The 16,336-nt window shown below is 44.8% G+C and overlaps 1 protein-coding gene across 1 annotated transcript in view; it reads left to right on the top strand.

Moving 5' to 3' along the window:
* Positions 1–10,527: 10,527 nt before the first annotated feature.
* The window catches only part of DST (dystonin), a gene marked incomplete at its 5' end in the record, with an annotated part of 301,073 nt that continues 295,264 nt past the window's right edge, over positions 10,528–16,336 (top strand). Inside the window, 2 exons of the mRNA XM_084262411.1 lie at positions 10,528–10,708; positions 11,147–11,181. Coding sequence (XP_084118537.1) covers positions 10,528–10,708; positions 11,147–11,181 — 216 coding nt within the window. The remainder of the gene's footprint in view (positions 10,709–11,146; positions 11,182–16,336) is intronic.

The following is a 16,336-nucleotide window of genomic DNA, read 5'->3' on the forward strand; positions in this document are numbered from 1 at the left end:
CCAAGCTAGGGACAACTTTTGCCATGGTCATGACAGAACTTGGAACTCAGCAGTTTGTCTACATTATCTATAAAACTCTTTTGAGCTGTCAAGATTCTTGCCCGTGGAGGGAAGGTAAACAGCTACACTGATTTCACTACGAGTCTTAACAGCTGCCAAGGCAAAATTTAAGCTAGATAGGAGAGAGATAAGGAATGGATTTCACAGATTGTAATGGGAGGAGGAATGGGGTTGATCCACTCCAGAGCCCAAGAAACTGCTGGCAGCTTTCTGAGACTTGCATTCCATCTGGTTGCTCCTGCTGCTTTTGAAGGGACCAAGGCAGGACAGCAGCTGTGGGGCAGCAACAGAGGATGGCCAGGTCCCTTCTCTGCCATGGCTCTGCTGGGCATCAGCTCAACTGCTTGCATTAGACATAAAATAATGGAACCATGACATTGCCAAATAACAGGAGCAGAGTGCAATAGCTGATTGTCAGTGTTTTTCTGGTACAGAGCTATGGCTTCAGCTCCCCTCACAGACATTAATCAAACTATGTCTTTTCACAGAATTTATTGTGACAATCCATGGGCCTCGGGGATAATACCTAACTGTCTGCTGGCATCATCTCTAGCCAGTGATGAAAGGGAAGGGGAAGGTAGAACAAAATGCCCTTAATGAAGAAAAGGATCAGCAAAGTACTTCACTTACTGGAACAGAAGTCCTGCAGTGTTTTCTCAGCCTGTTCTCCCACTGGAGTAAATGTAAACCTTGTCTGAATATGGAGTGCTGCAGATGCCTCCCTCTATTTATTTTCTTTGCCAAAACAGATCAACGGCAAAATACACTGTATCATCAGAAAAGAAATTAAAATATATATCTTGGGGGATGGAATTAACCTTAGCAAACTTTTACTGCCTTAAAAGTGAGAGGTTGTCTAGCCGTGTTTGGCTCAGTCACCACAGAGAGGTGATTCATTTCACCCTAAGACACGTATCTAAAAGACAGCAGATGACTCACTGTCTGGGAGAGCCTATTTCCCTCTCCTGACTACTCAGTGACTCCACAGGCATAGGCATGCCTCCTCATAGAAGCTGCCTTGGTGCACCCCATCCTATGTTAGCTTTTTTGAATTTTTGAAGCTGTAGGATAGGTTCCAGTAGACCTTCTGCTATAGGGAGTCAGGACGATGCAGTCTGTTAGAGTGTCTTTTAAATCTTTCTTACACAATTCTGCAAGTCATCATGTAACATTTCTGACACTGAGTGCTTTGTTCAGGGGTTTAACTGGGAGATACATAGTCATTCACAGACATTACCCTGTGTGCAGCTACTAACCACAGAGGCAGAATTACAGGACCTTTGAAAGCCACTTATGTTTTGCAAGTTACTTAACTCTGCTATATTCTCCATTTGAAAACACTAACTACTTGTTTTGAGTAGGACTGAAATGCAAATTCATGATTTATCACCATTCTAAGACACAAATCTGTCTTTCTCTAAAAGCAGGTAATTGGTAGAAGGGGAAAAATAAAAGGAAGGAGCCATTTAATTTTAAAGCTCTGAAGAGGAAACATTAATTAGACTCTTAATTTTTACAGACATGTTAACACCTCACATTGTACACAGATGCTACAAATTTACACACAGAGTATTGTTACTAAGCAACCCAAAAACCAGAACAAATCAAAGCCCAACAAAAAAACCCCAAAAACCCAACAAAAACCAACCAAAAAACTCCACAGAAATAATTTCAAGACATATCTCACACTTTGACTGACATAGTCTGTTCCATTCAGCTGGAGAGTTGGCAGATGGCATGCTGAGATCATTATTTCTCTTTCCTTTCAGTAAAGGCAGTGTAAAGCATTACCCATTTACAACATGAGATTGTAGGCCCACTCAATGGGTCTGATTCCAGTGCAGCTTAAAATAGGGCTTTGCCCCTGATTTCAGTGAGACAAGAAACTGTACCACAACCACTCAACACAAATCCATAATAGAGTACTAAGATTTTATAGTGTCTTGTCTCTAATTTCAGCTTTTGATAACCCCAGTTTTCCTTGAAACCTTTACCGAGCTAGAAATCATTCTACCTCACTCAAACTCTTTATTTCCAATTCAGCATAACAAGAGGCAGTGATAGATTTGGTTTGTGTTACTATGACTGTGGCATTTTATATCGAACTTCTCAGGGCATCCAATACATGTTGGTGTAAAACTCTACACCTAAGTCTCAGAATTTCCAGTTCTCTGTAACAAATTTATGATGGAAAACGTTACTATATTTAAATACTTTATATGTGGCTTCTAATCTTATTCCCCTGGAGCCAGTGTAAGACTTACTAATGATTTCAATGGAATTAGACACTGCTGGAAGAACGCAAAAGTGGTGTTACTGGTCAAAAGTGTGATACCTTAGTCATTTGATTGGAAAATAGGACCTAAAGACAAATCTGCTGCTCTCAGCTGAGTAGTACAGATTTTCCAGAATCATCAGTATCGCTGTGTTCCAAATTCAGATGGAAATCTGGGAAAGCATCTATCAGAACACTGCTGCAACTTTCAAGTCTATAAATGCACAGAAATAATCTCACTTGCCTTCCACAGGAAGGATAAAGCTACATGATTTTATTACCCGTATCCAACTTTCACTTCCTGACTGTGGATCTCAATCCTGGTCTGACTGGCTATGAAATCATCTGAGATGCTTTTCTAAGAAGTGGTAAGGCAATGTCTTCAGCCTTTATTGACACCGATTGTCTCGCTGACTTCAAAGCTTCAGCAGCATTTACAATCCACTGGATTACATACAGAATATGGTCAATACCTTGTCCCACATCCTAAAATGTTTTTGAGTGGATCAAGGAATTAATGAAGATGTTATTTTTCACAGTAGTGCCCTCCATGCCTTGAGTTTTAGCAACCTAAAAGTTCTATAAAATAGCATTAATATCTAAATATGCCAAAGTGACTGTGGCTAAAATCAAAAGCCTGAAGAAGTTTATTGGAAAAGCTCTCTGATTTTTGCACCAAACCATTATTTTTATTTGTAACGCTGACTTACAGGAAAGGATGAATAATGAATTTATTAAGCAGGTATATTTAGTATGTCTCAAAGTATTAAACTTTTGTTCTAACTAATAATTTATTCCACTGACAGTGAAACATGATGTTCATTTTAATAAATTTAGGATAGCAACCTGGCATCATTATTGGGTTTTCAGGACAGGATTTGGTTCTAGATTAAGATGCTTACATTTAGGTGTCTGCAGGTATCACTGTAATCACTGGAGATCTAAGGAACAATTTGGCTTCCTAGACTAGGTGTCCAGTGTCAGTGTCCTCTGCTATTCGGCTTGGCCTTCAGCTGCTATGTCAGCAGTGCAAATCTCCCACAGGTCTTTTTATCACAGCTGCCATCCCTCTGGAAATGTCTCAGCCTTGAGCACCTCCAACAGCTGAGTCGAGCCCTTATTGAAAACAATTAAAGCTCCCAGGAAAGCAATTCAGCTTATTTCAAATGCTCTAGGGCTCAGTTCAGTTGCCTAAAAATAAACGCATGGTGCAATCTTAGATACCATAAATTGTTATGCCTGGGTTCCGACTGCCTCTGCTGATGGGCACATCTCACACAGGGCCTAGACCCTCTTTTCCAGGCTCGTGAGGGTGTAACTGACTAACTAGAGCTATCTCCAGTAACACTTAACACATGAATTTAGGGAAGTGAATTTTCTCTGGAACCCAATAATTGAGCTGAGTTTAAACAGGAGCTTAGATACCTAACGTGCCTATAAACAACATGCATCTATTTATCTGCATTTTAATCCTGCACTCAGTGCAAGATCCACACAAAGATAACAAGATAGCAAATACAAGATGCAGGAAGTTATCTTAATTCTACATCATAGATCTGTGTCTTTATTAAATAGCTATTTCACAGCTGACAGATGGAAACTAATACCCATTTTTGCTTGTTCGCAAATGCCACGCACAACAAAATGCATTAATATAGAGACCAAGAAATTCATTTCAGTTATTGAACTGGAGGACACATCTAAGATACAGGAATTAAAATATTCACACAATAGCTCCTTCCACTCAGGTTAGTGTATCCAAATTCTTACAAGCAGTAAGTAGCTTAGGAGAAGAAACACATCAGCATGGCTCTGTAGAGTCTGATGCTTGCCCACACTAATTCTGATCTGGCTTGGTTAATTCAACACATCTTAACAGCTCCTAAATTATGAAGGTTAAAGGCCAGTGACGTATTAATTTAGTTTGTCTGAAGATGTTTATGGGAAGGCAGAATCATTAGGGCATCTAAGCACATGCAAATTTGTGCTGAGGTGAAAAAAAACTGTGTTGATGCTCTAAGTAATAGCCAAGCACTCAAATACCCTTTTCCTAGAAGGCTGAAAAAATATTAGACATGCTTTCCATATGCAACTAACGTACATTCACATTGGACTTGTTCAACAAACCCACTGACAATCTGGTGGAGGCTTCCTTCTCTTTTTGTAAGGTGCCATAAGCTGTCCTATATCTTTTGATAAGCTTTGCTGCCCCAAAGCATTCCTTAGCAGCGACATTCTCTCTTCAGCTCTAAGAGCTCAGAAGTGACATAGCAGCTAGGAAATTCCAGGCTTGAGCTCTGGTCACTATTTAATAACCTAGCGGCATCTTAACTATCGCTGCTCGTCTTTCTATTGGCTGTCACAGGTGAGTGATGACAGAGTAGAAGTCATGCCTGGTTAACACCCAAAGTGCCTGCTCTTTTACTCCAAAGCTCTTCCTCAACTACTCTATTTTTGCAGCATGTTGGTAGGAGGGAATGAAAAAGAAATATAAAGGTCATGAGCTAGAACAAGAGACATATAAGTTGTCCTCTTACTCGGGGGAATATTACTGCAACTAAGAGTAGCTCTGCATGCTCTGCAGAGAATCAATAGAAAGGCACCTTCCCTGCATGGATAAAAACCTCAAACCTTGTTAGAGTTATCGTTTTCCCCTGCCCAGTACAATCAACTATCTTTTTAGTGAATGCAGTTCAACCTAACATTATAACTTAATATAAGAGATGCAAGGCCAGTGTCGTATATTGGACTGAAACAATCCTTAAGCAACTTCCAATTATATACATAAGATACTAATGAAGTGCAATTCCCTCTGGGATGCAAGGCCATGTTCAGATTGACAACTGCTACATTAAACACTGCCAAAAATGAATACAGAGCAAATTTTAACCAAGGACAAAGGGGCATATCACTGCTTTAATAATAACAACCAAAAAAAAAAAAGCCATAGGAGCTTCAGCAGTACATTTCCATCTAGGCTCAAGATCAGCCTCTCTGCCTGCAGAGTCAATTTATGCCCAAAGAATTCCTGCCAGCATTTTTCCAGCAACCCTGTAAGCCATGACTGCACAAGTGCATGGCTCGTACTCCATTCGATTTACATTCAGTCTAATAAACAGAGGGAATCAAAACATGCAAGTTGTGAGAGTTGATGAACCTGCAAAATGAGGACAATTACCTCTACATATATAAAACAACATACAATTACCTCTACATTCATAAAGCAGACAGGAATTTGGTTTCATGTGGTCACCTATGGCACCTGCAAGTAATAAAATTGAAGGGTCTGTTCTGCAGCACTGGGGTTGCACGGTTTGGTCTCTGGTAAATCAGACAACATAGCCTCTCCTCAAAAAGGGTCTGAAATCATGACGCTTATTAACCTAATTTCAAGGATGCCGTGAGAATGAGCTGATGCTGGCGTGCCCTCCAAACATACAAAGCACCGTGTGAAGCAAACTGTTTAACAAGTTTTGCAGAACAAAGATTTGCAAGAACCTTGATGAATTTAGAACGTACAATTCCACCTAACAGGGTTTTTTTTGCAATGCAATGCCTACATCAAGCTAGAAATCATTACTCTTTCAGCTGAAGAATGTAATTTTTGGAGGTTTAATCATCTACCAGAAGCTCTCACATCATCTTCCTATACATCTTGCTTAAACTGCAAGAAAGCACGCCAAGGAAAGACAGCATGTAACTCGTGAAGCACAGCATTGAGGGGGGATGTACATTATTTCATTGCAAGAAGATGATTAATACTCAGATGCCACAACATTTTCTGTGTCTACTTTGCTTGCTTCTTTGGTTTTTACTGTATTTACTTTGGTTCCTCTTTGATTAAGAAAAATCCAAAATATTTGTTAAGAAATATTAGATGATTAGAGAACTCTTCTAACCAGTTAAGTAGTCATTTAAGCTGAATATTTTACTTAATTATAATAATTAGTAGAAAAACAGTCCTTAAAGCATACCTACATAGCAGTGAAAGGAAATTATCTTACTCATTCACTTACTCAGCAACTCTTCTGAAAGCATATCATGTATCACCACCAGATCCAGCATGTACCTTTTTCTTCTGGCTCTTAAAACTGCAAAATTCTAAGGCCTGAAACTGTAGGAGCAGAGAGGTGCCATCGCAGGGTGGTGGAGTGCCCTTGAATCCCATGGCTCACATTGGGGAAGGGCATCAGACCTCTGCAGACATGGTCTCTCCACTCAGAACACCAAATTTTCTTTTTACAATTTTTTTTTCTCCTTTCAGCCTAACTCACGGTGCTCAGCTAACATTTTTAGTTCCTTTTGAAAAGAGTTGCTGAACCTCACATAAATTACTGAGGAATATACTAAAGTCCATAGACTGTACTGCAGCTCTGCATGCAGAGCAAGTATAAGGCAAGAAAGTATCTCTCTGCCTTCAGCCTTAGTGGGTGAGACTGCACAGTCAGAACAGGTTATCACAAGAAACTAGCTGAAAGAGTAACTTAGGTCAACGCTGGCTTTTCTCCCAGCAGGAGGGCTGCTGCTGCTGCTACAACACATTCCCTGCTCAGCTCTTCAATCAAACTGCAGAAGTCTGACATAACTTTCGTGCTGCTCCCCTCCTTCACACAACTTGGACAAACAGGTAAAGAACTGCATTGGAGAGGGGCTGCAACCAGAAGAACATCCTCCCGCCCTGTCCGGTCCCTCTCTGCTGCAAATGTTTGCTGGTCGCCTCTTTTCTGTGGAGTTTCTGAAGCAGAACTTTCCTTTTTCACCCCTCTGCCCTGGTACCTATCACCACCTCCTCCCTCCACATCACTGAAGCAAAATAAAAAGCTGCTTGCAAGCCTCCTGCCAAAAACTTCAGCTATGCCTGCAACACTGTCCCTGCTCTGTCCCTCCAAGATCCCCACCAAAATAAGCACCTGCAGCTGCTAGCTCCCACCGCCTCACATCTCCGCACAAGCGTGGCCACACCACGGGTGCTCTGAAACGGCAGCAGCACTGCTTATTTATTTCAGGGTCCAGGGCTGCCTTCTTAGCGAATAAAATCCTTTGAGCTCTTTTCTGACCTGCCTTGCTGCTCTTGCCACCGTTAGCTCAAGACTCTGTTACCTTCTTTTACTTCCTCTTCTCCAAAATAGCTTCACCTCCGGGATTCTCCTTCTGAGGTCAAGTCTCGGCTGAGAGCCAGCGGCTTCTGTTTTAACCTTCTCTCTTCATTCCTTTTCTCTTCTCTGTTTAGCATCCTTAAGGTTTATGAAAGGGTCCCTGAAAAACATTCTGTAAAGAAGCTTATATTTACAGTGCTACACACCTAAAACTTCTTTTAATTTATCTTTATTACTATGGACTGGGGGGGGGGAGGGAGATATGTACCTACATATAATTTCCTTATTTTTAAATGTGAAATAACTTCAGCAACTTAAACTTTATTCACCACAGAAATAACACTTTAACCACACTAGCAAACCCCGGGGTATTTAACCAACACAGAGGAGCAATGAACATAAAGCAAGGCACAGCAGCAGTTTGGTACACATGTGAGACAGTTAACTCAGAAGCCCGGAGCAGCAGCTCTCTGAAAAGTCATGCACGTCAGCATTTCTTGTAGTAAACTGTATTCTCTTCTGCATTTGAAATGCAAAGTGAAGCAGCTCTCATTAAATTTATTATATCCTTTTGGTAAAGCATTACCTTCAAGGCACCAACAAGCAATAAGCCTTAGAAAGGAAAAGCTATAAACCTCAAACTAACAAGCTAACATGCGAGATTCCTCTGTCAGATGTTTTCTGGGTGCTGCTACCCAGGAGCAACGGGAGAAGTTAACCGTTCCCCCTCAGTTCTCCGCAGTCCCTGCTGTGCTACGCTCCCCCCGCCGCCCCATTCTGAAACAATAAATCAGCGCAGAGCGAAAGGCGTCGGAAAGTTCCCTGCTCCTGCGAGATACTGCAGTGAAGGGCTGCAGCGGGGCAGCGCATCGCCTGCGCCGGGGGTAGGGATCACACTGATTTGCCTCACGTTACGGTGAGGTAACGCGGACCGCTGGAATAATCTCCAGGTAATCTGCATTAAAACCATTTCACTGCAGTACTGCGGTATCAGGGACGATTTCGGTATCGCGTCACGTGACGCAACACCTCCTCGTAGCATTCATCAGTCCCCGGGCATCGCGGGGAGGCTGCCGGTCCAAGGCTGCAGTGTGCCAACTTCCCGTTTTCCCAAGTAACACGGCGGGCTACTTTGTCGGCAGGTATTACGAGATGATACAGAATTCCCAGAACAAAACATTACAGACCTGAACACCAACGCTTTCTTTCTCTTTAACTTAGTCCCCCAGCCGGGTGCCAAGAGAATCCTTCTATGAGAAGGGACTTCCCTAACACTGAGGTAATGTGCTACAATGCCCTTAGTTCAGGCATAAATCGGTGTCAGTATTCCAGGGATCATCTGTTCTGTTGTTATTTAAACTACCACCGACGATTCCCTCTCTGTCCTTCCAGCTCGCGCATCTTGCGGTTTAGTTTAAATCTGCGCGTATGCTCTGCTGTATACCTGTGTGGCCATGACGTAAAGCAGCGACATCTCAGTCTTATCCCAACGTTTACCGAGATTCTCATCATTTCCAGAGAGTTTCGCAAAACGCTCCTCTCATTTACGTGCTCACACCGCAGATGCATGGCAAAGAGCAGGGATTTCACCACACTCTGACCCTAAGTCTCCCCCGGTGACACGGGCAAGCACAACGTAGTTTTCGCGTGTGCGCGTCGCAGCGCGGGGGGAGTTTAAAACCGCATTTCCCCAAGACCTCCGAAACAGCCTTAGTACGGAGACACCAGCACAGCGAGAGCCACGCAGGCAGCAGCCGCGGCGGGGGTAAAGCTCCGGCTCCCGCCCGCGTCAGAGCCCGCACACGCCGGGATATTTGCGCTGTGCGCCACGCACCAGCTCCGGCGAGGCGGAGAGGCAGGGGCTGCGATACTGGCTGCACGCAGCGGTTTCCCGCAGCAAGGCGCGGAGCATCGCTGCCCCGTTACAGCTCTCTCTGCAGCGAGACCCCGCACCGAGCCGCTTCCCCAGGGCTCCCGCGTAGGAAGCGTCTCGGCGGGCGTGCGAACGACACACCGCCCGGCACCGAAGCCGCACCACGCGGTGCGCGCCCTAACGCGTAACGCGGGAGAGCCGGCGCCGTCTCTCCCGCAGTCAGCTGCCGCCTAAATCCCAGCATCAGAAACACGGCTCAGCACGACGCGACCACCCTGGTCGCCTTGTCAGGACGTATCCCTTTAAAGTTACCCCATCCTTTCCCCCTCCAGCAGCCTCGCCACGAAGCCAGCCGAGATAAGTGCCACGGGTCCGGGCTCTGCCCGCCCGGAAAACCACTACAGACCCCTTCCCCGCTTCCTCCTCCTCCTCCGCCTCCGCCGCGCACAGACCTGCAGTGGCCATCGCCGCCGCGATCCTGCGCCACAGCAGCCGTCGCCCTCCACGGCGGCGGAAGCGGGGACAGCCCCGCTCCCCCCGCGCCGGGGGTCCCGGGCGCGCGCGCGGGGAGGCCGCCACCCCCTCCCCCGGTACCTCGCAGCAGCCATTTTCCGCTTCACTCTGCAGCGGCTCCAGCACGTGATGTCACCAGCCGCCCCGGCCAAGTCCCGGCGGCGGCGGGGGGCTGCGCCGGGCCCCTTCTTTCTTTCCCCCCTTCCTTCCTTCCTTCCTCCCTCCCGGCGGTGGCGGCAGCACCGGCACCCTCCTCCTTCTCTTCCCCCTCCCCCTCCTTCCCTCTCCTAGAGCCCCGCCCCGCGTGCCCGCGCCGGGTGCCATGCGGCGCCCCGCCCCGCCGGTGCCCGCGGGCGCGCAGCCCCATCCCCATCCCGCCGCGCTCCCCGCTCCTGGCTGCCGCGCGGGCGCGGAGGGGGAAGCCCCACCGCCGCGGTGGTGGCGGTGGCTGCTGCTGAGTCACGGCCTGAATTTCATCCCGCTCCTCCTCCTTCTTTCTCCTATTCTCCTCCTGCTCCTCCTTCGTCGCCTCCTCCTCCTCCTACTCCTCCCCCGCGCCGCCGCCTCCCGCCCGGCTGCCGGCTCCAGCAACGCGGTGCCGGCGGCGATGCCCGCCCCGCTGCCGGGGGGAGAGGCTGCCCGGTGCTGCCCGGCCCCCCGCCGCTCGCCGCAGACTCGCGCACGTACAGGGGCAGCCAGGCGCTTGAGCCATGATTGCCGCGGCTTTCCTGGTCCTGCTGAGACCCTACAGCATCCAGTGCGCCCTCTTCTTGCTCCTGCTGCTGCTGGGGACCATCGCTACGATTTTATTCTTCTGCTGCTGGCACCGCAGGCTCCAGAAAGGGAGGCATCCCATCAAATCCGTCTTTTCAGGTCGCTCAAGGAGCCGAGGTAAGAGACGCTGCTCATTGCCGAGGGCGGAAGGGAGCAGGAGGTGTCCCCGGCCCATCCCGCGGTTTCTGCTTGCGAAGGGCCGCTCTATCTCAGCTTAGCCGGGCAAAGGCTTTAAAAAAGCCGAACCCAGGACTGCGGCAGCCTTGTCTCCACCCATCCCTTAGCGAAACCTTGGCCCGCGGGAGGGAAAGTGAGGGGCTGTGAACCCCCCCCAGCCCTACCCGGCTTCTCAGGCGCGGCAGAACTTTATGCTCAACTTCTTCCCGATGAATTAAATATAAATGCCGGGCGGAGCTGCCGCCTGCGCCGGCAGAGCCAGACCCCGTCCAGGAGTGTGCTCTGAAGGGCGCGCAGTTAGATCAAACCGTTAGCCGGGGGGTGGGAATCGGAGATGGAGCTGGATGCAGCCTGTGTGTCTTTCTGCTTCCCTTCCAGATGCTGTCATGAGAACTCATCACTTTCGCTCTGAGGTAATTTATTTAGCACGCAATTTCAAGGTCAGAAGTTGTTCTCTTTACCCGAGTACATGTCGTTGTGGTCTTTCGTTTAATGAAATCACGTAGCAAACTTTTCATTTTGCATGAAAGACATGGTGTCCTCTTTCATTTCTTCGTTTCCTTTTTCCGCACAAAATGTCACCTCTTCACCCCTGGTACCCTAACCGGCCTGCTGACTCGTGTCGTTTCCAAAGCAATCGGTTACTTGTGTGTGCCAGACCTCCCTCTGCCCAAAAAGCAAACCCAAGCCCAGCGATTGACCGCACTGTAAATATGTGTGGAGCTGGTAGGTTTTGTGACTGCAGAGCATCCTCTAGCTTGCTCCGCTGCCAGTCCTCACCTGCACCTTGTCAGGAAAGAAGTTGCCTGCTTGGCCTGGATGCTGCTGCAGGAGATCCCAGAAGGATCCAGATTGAAGCCTGCTTGGCAGGCAGCTTCTTTTGTGACTATTCCTAGGTCAGGGGAATCAGAACTCTTATACACCTATGCTAAAAGGATAGCACAAACCCTAGCCACTTCCTAGGGATCCTGAGTGAGGACCAACATGGACAATTAATCCTTGGTTTAGCATCTACTTTGTTTCCATGCTGCCCTGTAGAGCTCCTGTCTAGATACTGTTCTTGCCTGGCTTCCTGCTACTGATTTAAAGCATATCTTCATGCCATTGTCTGCTACTCTGGAAGCCTTGAGAGAGGGGTTTTGCACTAAAATGATCTTTTGTTTTAAGTTATTTGCATTTTTCCTTAGTGGGTTGTGGGTGAGAGCATTACCTGTTATGAGTAATGTTTTCAAGAGTGTCCATGGGATACATTTTTGCAGTCTGGTTTGTGTAGTTAGGAGTTTAAAACTGATTTCCTATTTTGAAATTTGCGTGTGCTGTCTCAAAAAGATGAGGACATAGGGAGTGTCCTATCTTTAAACCATGCAAAGTCTGATTTTGCTGTTGACTGAGCAGTGCTGCAGTAAAGTGAACAAACAAACGTGTCTTCTCTGGAAGTTAAAGGGTATTTTTTTCATCATTTAGTTCTCCCCATATGAAATACTTGGTTTCCATGTAAAATCCTCTCACTTTTGAGTGTAAGTAAAGATGCAGTTTAATGTGCTAAGCCCTTTTGAAATACATGCCCTGTACAGTGACTCTTGAAGGGGAAGTTTACAAAGTGACTGATTTATGAAGTCAGCGTGTGGTTATTTGCATATCACCCTGTAGACACGTTTACAGTATTTCCTAGAAGTTTCCATTTGCTGAAGCATGCTAGAATAAACCAGTAAGAAGAGTTACATTCTTCCATAATTTTCTACCTTTTGCTTAGACATTGTAACAGCACAGCTAATGGTCTGAACTGCCCTTTTCATTGGTGGAGCTGGTGTTGCCTTCGCTATCTGATGATAGACTTTCGATTCTTAAGAGAAAGCAATGACTCATTTGGCATAATTCAATTTTCATTTTCTGATTATTATTTAAGTAAAACCTTATTTTAATGAATCTAATTCCATTGATTAACAAGTTACAGGCAGAGTCCCATGAAAATATTGGCAGCATCATCCTCTATCAGCACAAAACACTATACACCTCCAACTCCAGTAAGATGTTGATGAAAGCAAAGTATAAGGCAGGAAAATAGAGGCTTCGTATAATTACACACCCCGCCACCCCTCCCCCCACAGATATAACATCTCAATTCCAAGTTCTATAGCACAAGGTCTGTCTGCTTAATTGTTTGTCAGCTGCAGTTACAAATGGTGTTTCTTAATAATAATAAAAGATAACGACAAAAAGGTTGATAGTATATAGCAGTGGGTTGGCATTCATCTCCTGAGAGCTGGGTTCACATCCGACTCCCATCACACGTGAAGATGCAGGTGGTCTAGTGCTGGTGCACAGAGAATTATAATGGCCCTATCTACAGAACGGTTGGCAATTCCTGCATGATTGGCTGCCTGCCAGGAAAGCCTTATATTTGGAAAAAATAGATGTGTAGCAAATTTGTGTTGAGGTTCTTTGCCGGAGCCACAGCTCTCGTGGTGCATGCCTACGTTGCTTTGTCTAGATGGAGTGAGAACTGTTTAATCCTTTTCCTTTAGTACTGAACCCCGTGTGAAAACATAAGACACCGTACTATGGGAGGGTAAATGCTAAATTTGAAAATGTATCTCTGATCATGTCAGCTCTTCTGTTCTGATTTTATATGCCACTGGTGCATTGAATCCACAAAGAGTTTGTCTGGTTTTTGTGGGTCTCGATTTTTAATTTCTCTGCAAAACATGCCTCATTATACTGCAAAAATCTATGTAGATTTTACTCATTATAGCATGAACTTAAACACTTGACCCCCTACCTCGAAAGGAGGTAAATTTGCATGAATCGTTATGAATATAAAGTAGGTTAAAGTCTGTCTTTGTTAGAGATGCTTCATAACAGAGAAATTAACCAGCAAGAAGATGTGAGAGTTTCTTGAGATAATACAGTGGTGTCTCTGCCTCCCCACTAACACTCATTCCATCTGAATTTGTCAGGTCTGTTTTTAATAGGTATTTTTATTGCAGTCCTTCGAGTTCATTATGACTCTTTAACTGCTCTTACAAGTCCCTCCATCCCCCAGGTACTATACGAAGTCCCACAGGAATCGCACCCAGAATAGTTAAATGTTTCTTATCTAAGGGAGACCTAGATATGCCATGGTTGTAAAAAGAAAACAAGTAAATTTCCAACAGAAATATTCATTGCTTACATGACAAATCAGCCTTTGATGTATCTATTTGCACTATTGTTTATTTTGAGAATCAGTCCTAGAATGAAATGTCTGTGCTTAAACAAAACCACACCAAAGTGACAATAACTCAGGGAGACTTTTACCAAAATAGGGACCATGTTGGGTGTTTTTATTTATTATTATTCCTTGCATATTAAAAATTTTGAATGTTATTGGTGATTCACTGACTTAATTCTCATGCTCTCTGTAGAAGTATGTTTTTTCATGAAGTATAGGAATTTTCTGAGTATTTGGGGGGCTTGGGCTTGATATGTTTAAATATTCAGCAGCTTACACTTTACAAAGAAGTTTGTGTGTCCTGTGTACTTTATAATTTAAAGGTACTGCTTATTGTGTTGTGTTGCTACTTCTGTTGATTTAGACTAGTTCTCCTTATTGTCTAAACATCTGAAGCCATGGGGTTATGTGAGATTTTTACCTTTTAATTAAAAAGGCAGTCAGGTTCTAGCCCTTAAGCTGGAAGTAATAAACCCAGATGGTGTAATTCTTAAAGTCTCATAATTTAGGGCTAAGAACTGTTGAAAAGGAAGGTTCTGGTTCAGGCTTTTTGAATGGTGTTTTTTGTGAGATTGTGAAGGAACAATTGTGCTAATTGCTAAACCAGTAGTTGTTGGCTTTCATTTTATTGGGGAGGGGGAATCACCAGATTAATCTTTTTGCCCCAAATTTTCTCTGAGCTTCACATTTTTCCTTTATCTTAACTTGTAGAAATTCTGTGTTCTCAGGAGCTGCAAGTCTCCGTATCTGTGGTTAGTCAGGAGCAGTATCTTCTTGTGTTGTTTAATTGTGACTCATATTTTGGGCAAGTTTCCCGTGAATGCTTCCGTTGAGACCACCTGGTATAAACCCAGTAGGGAGGAAATCCCTACAAGTTTTACAGCCCACTGTAAATTCTGACTTGACACAGCCCAGGTGCAGGTCTGGTGGGACTAGTTGCACCAATAAGGCAAACAGGGGTTGACACATCCAGAGAAGACTCTCTGGGAGGGCTGGCAGCATATATTAGCTACAGCTATAGTGAAGGAGCAGTATTTGTTTGTTTGAGTTTTGCAGGCCCCACGTTTTCTTCTCAGTGTACTGACCAGTCATTACAAGGTTAGATATATTCGGTCTATTGCTGTGATGAGGCTGGTAGTGAAATAGGTCAGTCAAGACTGATGACAATTTTCAAGAGCAAATGACTTTGCTAAATCATGCATTATGGTACAGTGGAAGCAAAACTGTAGTACAACCATCTCCCATAAATGCATCTATTGACTTTGCCAACAATTGATGCCCAGAAGAAGCGTTCATAAATTTATCCCTAAGCATACCTTTGCCATAATCATCCCCCTTCTGAGGCTGACTGTGAGACAGTTGCCCTAAAATACAGTTCTAGATATCTTACAAAACAATAATGAGTAGTCTTTGAAGAGTTGCACCATAATTCATCCCGAGCATTGCAGAGTTATTTATAAACTGCTCCAGATATGTACAGCTCCAGTGAAAAGAGAAATCAGCAGACCCTCCAAGCTGAATGTGTCTTCCATTTGAGTGGAGGGAGCACATTTAAGGAGCAACAGAAATGTATAGAAAAATACATTCATTCACCTATTCAAAGGATGTCTTTTTGTCTTCTCAGAGCTTGAATAATCCTGAAAATATTTTATCTTTGTGTTTGACATGCTTTCCCCCAGGATGTTTAAACTGTTTTTCCATTAGCTGTCTAAGAGTTAAAGAACAGGTTCAAGAGAAAATAAATCAAGAGATAAAAATAAATTGTTTTCTGAGCTGTATGAAAGCACTTAGTACAGGAATGAATGGAGAGCTATGAATACAGGTTACACTGCATAAGGGCAAATCCTACTATCCATTTTTTATAATGTGTCCAGTAATATGGCCCAGGCAGACTGTTTCATGCTGAGCTCTTACACAGCAAACTAAGTACCACTAAGATTCTGCTTACTATATGTTACCTGTCCATCGCCGTTTGTCAGCTTTATTCACTGCAGTGCTGCCTTTAGGTAGTCTAGCAAGCGTGGGTCGATGCTGAGAAACAGCCTATTTGGCAGTTTTATCACAAAATACCTGGCAATTTCCCCATGGCTACAGCAAGACCATTTGGGTTCCTGAGCTAACTTGAGAGTTAGTCTGTCCTACAGTGCAGTGCAGAAATTCCCTCTCTATTTCTGTAGCCATCTGGCTGCCTGCGTGTCTCTGTTCTGTCATCCAACAGTCTGCAGAGCATTGAAGTGCTGAGGGGATGTCCTCCTAGTCCCATCAATCACTTGACAACGTATTGACGTTGTGTCACAGTCCACACTGATGGGTAAAGCACGGTCTGGGTACAGTGCATATTGGGACCTGCATTATGA

This window comes from Gallinula chloropus (genome assembly GCF_964237585.1).
Source record: "Gallinula chloropus genome assembly, chromosome: 3".
Classification (NCBI taxonomy): domain Eukaryota; kingdom Metazoa; phylum Chordata; class Aves; order Gruiformes; family Rallidae; genus Gallinula; species Gallinula chloropus.